Genomic DNA, 6,761 nt, shown 5'->3' on the forward strand with positions numbered 1-6,761 from the left:
AATGGTAACATGGAAAAGGAAGTGGTAGAAAAATGAAGTGGTCCATTGAATGACCAAATTCTACATAAGGTTGAAGGTTGATATTAGATCCCATATCCTCAAGAACATGGGGTACTAAATTCTATAAGATTATAAAGACTTTTTGGATGACGAAAGTTATTGTAGCCTAAACAATGGAAAGACCTCTAGCCCTTCATGATGACACTTTGGATACATTATAGATTGCTAAACAAAAATTTGTGTTAATATATAAAGAAATGTATAATATTTGATTCTATGTAACAACAACTATAAATAAAGATAAAAGATATAATTAAAAGAAGATAGTTAAAGAAACTCTTAAAAAACACATAGTTTTGGAAAATGAAGACAACTTCCATATTAGAAGCCATACCTACTACCAATTGAGACTAAGAAGACTAGAAAACAAACCTAACAACTTGATTAAGACTCAACATTTTCTAGTGTTTATTTAGCTTGTCAATTTTTAGATGGTTATATTAGGAGAACTTGGTAGGGTGACTCATGGTCCCAAAACCAATTACCATGCAAATAATGTGAATATATAAATAACTTTTAATAAAAATTAATAAATAAAACAGATTTGAAATGAAACGATCATAAAGTTATTCCGGGATGAAAATTTGATCCTGGCTCAAATTTCATAAATTTGTCGTTATTACATATCTATTAAATAACAGTATTACATATAAATTGTGATACATTCTCTCTTTCGATGAGTAAAGATGCTGTCAAAATCAGTGCCTGGTTGAATTCCTTTGGTCAATTGCTTGCTGAATAAGTTGCTTAGGCAACAACCGATTTGAAATGACTTGTTTGTTCTCCTGAGAGCATAAATTCTCTCTTACCACCAGGAGATATCAGAGTTTGCGTGGTAAGAAAGTCGAAGAACAGGAGAAAGTATACTCGGAACAGAGCGAGAGATCCTGTGTTAGCTTACTATGGAAGAACTAAATGTGCAGGAGAAAGCAGCTACTCTTGTGGGTGAAACCCACGAGAGTTTGAGCTCTTTGCTTTGCAACGATGAACGTGATTTCTTGATCAGAAATAATGGACACATGGTATGACTGTAACAGTTTTATATATACAGTCTACAATATTGTTCATTTTGCTCGAAATTTTCATCCTTATATTGAATCTAATGTAATCTACAGGTGAAAGTTGAAGAACTGGAAGGGAAATATGTGGGTCTGTACTTTTCTGCCCATTGGTGTCCTCCATGCAGGCATTTCACCCCCGTTTTGTCCGAAATCTATAAAAAATTATCGGAGAAGGAGGACTTCGAGATTGTCTTCATTTCTGTAGATCGTGATGAGAAGTCTTTTGAGGAATACCACCACACCATGCCATGGCTTGCCCTGCCATTCTCAGATAAAGATACGAGGAAAAAGCTTAATCAGGCTTTTCAGGTTGATGGCATTCCGTGCCTTGTTGTTCTGGACAAAGAGGGCAGAGTTATAACCACTGGAGGTGTGAACATCATTAGAGAATATGGTGTTGAGGGTTATCCATTCACTGCAGAGAGACTTGATGAACTGAGGGCCAAAAATGAGGCCTTAAGGGCTGCACAGACGGTGGAGTCCCTTCTGCTGTCTGATGAACGAGATTTTGTCCTTGGCCATGGAGGAAGAAAGGTGTGTGTTTTCCCTTTTTGCTTCTGTTTTCCTTTGCTTGCAATTCTGGGTTTGGGATCTTTATGAGAATGTAGGGGTGAAAGCATGTATTGAACTGGGCTATTGAGATTGAAAACGAACAGATTTTATTTAATGATGGTATTCTCATTGTCAATTTGGGTTTTTGCCAATAGGTACCGGTAGCGGAGCTTGTGGGGAAGACTGTGGGTCTGTATTTCTCAGCCCACTGGTGTGGTCCCTGTAGAAATTTCACTCCACAACTTGTGGAGATTTATAATGAGCTTTTGAAGAGAGGGGAGGCCTTTGAGATTGTGTTTCTCTCGGGCGATAAAGGGGAGAAAGACTTCGAAGAGTATTATGCAGGCATGCCATGGCTAGCTTTGCCATTTGGAGACAACGCTGAAAAGAACTTGTCTCGCTACTTCCGAGTTCAGGGTATTCCAACTTTGATTATTTTAAGTCCAGAAGGGAAAACAATACAGACTGAGGCAGTGGGCCTTATACGAGAATACGGGATCAGAGCTTACCCATTTACAAAAGAGCGGATGGATGAGCTTGAAGCGGAGGAGAAAGCCAAACGAGAAGCACAAACCCTGGAGTCACTCTTGGTTTCTGATGAGCGGGACTTTGTGATCAAGCATGGAGGTGCTCAGGTGAGTTACTGAGATCTGCTTACTACCTTCACTGTTCTTATGCCATTTCATGTATCACACCCTAGAAATAAGTTATATTCCTCCGTAACATATGGGGGTCATATATACAAATTATCAGGCAGAGTGACTCAATGGGCTCCCCCCTGTCAGTTTGGGCTTGCGAATCGTGATAACGATCACAAGCAGACAGGGTGAGGTGCAACTCCTGGGATATTTTTGAAGCTCCTCATGTGTAGCAGTTAAGCCAATTGATCTTCTTTGTTTAATCATGTGCTGTCCTAGGCTAAGGCTAACGTAGCTACTGTTTCCCTGTTGCCTAACCAAGTTTTTTTTTTTTTTTTGTGGTATTCGTTCTATTCTGATTAATCTGGATACAGAAACATGGACTCTCATGCACAGGGTATTAGCAATAAGACGGGTTGATTATCGTATCCAGAGATATTCAGATGGGGACAAACATTGAAACAAATCTTAATAGACACAATTGGAGATGCGCAGTTTGCAAATTAACTGTTTGAATCTGGTGAAAAGTATGATATGCTTTAGGGAACTAGGCCGTACATATACACATAAGTTAGTAGTTTTTCTCGTGGTAGAACTTTAGTGAACAGGTAACTGTGTTTAGTGTGTCAATTTGTTCATAAAAGAACAAAGTACTTTCCATATATACATACAAGGAAGGGTTGGTTTTAATAATCTGAGACAAACGCAGGTTAACAAAGATTGAAAAAGAAAAAAAAGCACAAACACAGGGATTAATAAATCCTTGCAGGGGGATTTATCAAGTTCTAACATCCACTATGATACACCTAAGATTACAAATGGTCACATGTATAGGAGGCTGCGACATTATACATATACATAGGAGGCCATAACAATTTTGTCAAACTCAGTTATTTCATTTTAACCAAATGCATAATGGGTTATCCCTAATTAACTCTATTTTTCTCATCACAGAAGCTACTCCATATTTCCTCATTTCCTCTTACTCCTCGTTTCCTCTTTATGAGTACTTGTGATTTCAATATGTATTTTTCTACTCTACATTATGATCAATGATCATCTTAGGTTTTCTATGGTTGTCTTATAACTATTACACTATTCAATGATCATCTTAGGTTTTCTATGGTTGTCTTATAACTATTACACTATTGGGTTTTAGCATTCATTACAAGCCGTTTTTGCTTACCAATAACAACATATGACATTGTGTGGTTTCTGTTGACCATACATTAGTGGTTTACTTGAGAGAGTTTTTTACAAAGTAGTTTTAAGAGTAACACTAACTTTTCAACATAATAGAATTTGGGAGTATCCACATATCATCAAGCTTTCATTAACATTAACCCAGGTCAGGTACATTTAATTTAAATTTTCATTCTTTATTAAAATATTAATTATGGTTATTAAAATTTTTAAGGATGTTTTTATTTATATTTTCATTTACATCTACAAAGTGCTATTATTCTTGCCTTGCTTCTTTCTTTCTTCATCCCTTAAATGGTTTTTATCTTTCTTTATTCTTGGTGTCTTCATTATTCATTCTTCCCATGCTGCTATATCATTTTCTCTATCATCATCTTCTTTCATCTATCAATTATCTTTGCTCCTGCAACAATTTTTTTCACTTTATTGTTGCATCCTTCTCTTTACATCATCTCTTTGCTGGGACATTCACATCAAAATTCTTAAAAGGAAATTAATTCAGATTCTCTTCACCAAACTCACATTATTTTAATTACCAAATTTTACCTCAACTTCACCACTAAATCCAAAAAATAGGACTAAAGACAACTCCTTGTTTTAATTAGCAGCAACCCGTACTCCTCTGCTACACCAACCAGTACACCTCTGCTACACCAACCAGTACACCTCCCATGTAACGGATATTGAGAATTTTCAGCAGCATCTCACAACTTTTTTTTCACTGATCCTCCTCCGCTCGCTCTTTGAAAGGTCTGCGCTACTACTCTCTGCTTATTCCTACACAGGGCTGCTGCATCTTATTTTCAAACCCCTGGCATCTCAGCACAACTATGCTACAGCATACTACATCGGTTTCTTGCTGGTATGTTGGTTCCCTCTGTTGCTACAGCATTATTTCTCCATCCGAGCACTTCAATAATCAATGCTCAATTTGAATTATACATCTCATTCTCCTTCATCATGGACTGAAGGTTACATATCAGATTCTCCTTCATCATGGACGGAAGGTTACATATCAGATGCACCCGGCTGAGATACTAATTTGTTTAATACCCTGAAACAAACACGTGATAACAGAAATTAAAAAGAAAACCCTCCAAGGGGATTCTATTAAGTTATGACATCCTCTATGTTACACTTAAGATTACAAATGGGCTCATAATACATATGTAATTATAAGTGATCATAACAGTTATGTCAAACTCAGTTATTTTGTTTTAACCAAAATTGTAACGGTTCATCCCTACAGTTCATCTATGACTAACTTCATTTCCCGTATCACAAGTAGGCGCTACTCCAACTCTAGCATGAGGCTCTACATCTGTCAGTTTGGATCATTTTCATGGTGGAGTGCTGTTCTCAATAATTAAATTACAACTCAACAGTGTTGAACAGTTGAGTGTGTCAATTTGTTCATAAAAATAATTGGTTAATGATGCTATAAGTAAATTTCTTGTTAGAATTTGGTGATTTTTTTTAAGAAATCTGTTTGTGCGAGTGGTTGAATCTTTTTTTATGGTGGAAATGGAATCAGCACCATCAAGAATCCCTGGGACCCAAAATTCTAAAGCTTAATAGCTATAACCTGGATTTTCAAAAATTCCCACTAAATTTTATCAAAATCTTGTCAGATTTTCCATTCTTTTCTCAGCACCATCAAAAACCCTTGAACACCCAAAATTCTAAAACAACAACTATAACCAAGATTTTAAAATATTCCCAAAAAATTTCATCAAAATCGTGTTAGATTTTCCATTCTTTTCTAAATAAAAACGTGGCCTCTCTTAGATTACACTCCCTTCATATATACATACAGGAATGCTCTACATAGATTACACTCTCTTCATATATACAAACAGGAGTGCTCTACATATACCAGGTTTGCAATGGTGTTCTCTGCATGGTGGAGTGCTCTTCTCAACCGCTCAATCACAACTCGACACGGAATCTGGTCAAAACGTCCCACTCTCGTGGGTTACGCTGATCATTTAAATGTTTTGATCCTTGTAACAGGTCCCAGTAGCTGAGCTTGTGGGGAAGACAGTTGCTTTGTATTTCTCTGCCCATTGGTGTCCCCCTTGCCGAGGTTTCACTCCAAAGCTTGTAAACGTATACAACGAACTCAAAGAAAGTGGAAAAGCATTTGAGATTATTTTCATTTCCAGGGACAAAGATCAAGAGGCTTTTGAGGATTACTACAAAAGCATGCCATGGTTGGCCCTTCCATTTGGAGATAAAACTAAGGATGATCTCTCTCGGCTTTTCCGTGTCAGAGGCATCCCATCCTTGGCTGTGGTAGGTCCAGATGGAAAAACTGTGACAGATAATGCCAGAAGTGCAGTGTCCAGCTTTGGAGCCAAGGCTTATCCCTTCACTGATGCTCATCTTGAAGGGCTGAAGAATAAAATTGAGAATGAAATAAAAGAGCTTGCTGAGAAATCACCTAAGGAGATAAGGTACAGCCAGCATGAACACTCCCTTGTATTGACCCAGAGACGTGCATTTAGATGTGATGGTTGCAACGAAGGTGGCGTTTTATGGTCCTATTATTGCAAAGATTGTGACTACGATCTTCATCTGACTTGTGCTTTGAAGGAACAACAGGATTTGAAGCAGGACAAGGGACAAGACACAGATGCTGCAATTGATGAGAACTGCAAACCTGCAGGTGTTATCTGCGATGGAGATGTTTGTTACAAGGCTAAAACTTGATGATAATTCCACGTGGATTTTCTCTAGTAATTTCTGTTCAATTGTCGTGTTATTTCACAGTTCGAAGTGTCAACGCTGTATGGACATTTGACATGAAAATAATATTGGAGTAAATAAATATTTATATTTATATTTATGGTGACGTAATGAAGTTTAGTTTATGATTAATTGATTTAATTTTATGTTTGTGTATAAAGGGAAAATAATAAAGTTTAATTTAATTTAGAGAAAGATTTCGGCGAAAATCACAAGAAAATAATGTTTGTCATCTATTAATTTAATTTATAATTAATAGATGAATTGGTTTTTTTTTTTGGTAAATTTTTTTGAAATAGGACAGAGATTTTTTAAAATTGTATATTTGAATTTTATAGTCTGTAAAAGTTTAATGGTTAAGGGTTTTTTTGGGGTGTTAATGTATTTGTACATTTAAAAATTTATTTTAAATAATAAGAAATCACAATCTTGCCCAAAATTGTATCTCTACATTTTAGCCAAAGAAACCAAAACTAGTCAAAGTGTACCAAAAAATAAT

General features: G+C 36.3%; 1 protein-coding gene across 1 annotated transcript; it reads left to right on the forward strand.

Annotated features, from left to right (window-relative positions):
* The first annotated feature begins 741 nt into the window (after nt 1-741).
* Nucleotides 742-6,368, forward strand: LOC149143451 (putative nucleoredoxin 1). Its single transcript, XM_089446521.1, has 4 exons — nt 742-1,082; nt 1,176-1,655; nt 1,829-2,308; nt 5,528-6,368. Exons 1-4 carry the CDS (start codon nt 963-965, stop codon nt 6,224-6,226), a joined length of 1,779 nt encoding a protein of 592 aa, XP_089302647.1. The 5' UTR covers nt 742-962; the 3' UTR covers nt 6,227-6,368.
* Nucleotides 6,369-6,761: the final 393 nt, after the last annotated feature.

This window comes from Pinus tabuliformis, chromosome X (genome assembly GCF_031772625.1).
Source record: "Pinus tabuliformis cultivar Carrire ecotype Pingquan chromosome X, CPIR1, whole genome shotgun sequence".
NCBI lineage: Eukaryota > Viridiplantae > Streptophyta > Pinopsida > Pinales > Pinaceae > Pinus > Pinus tabuliformis.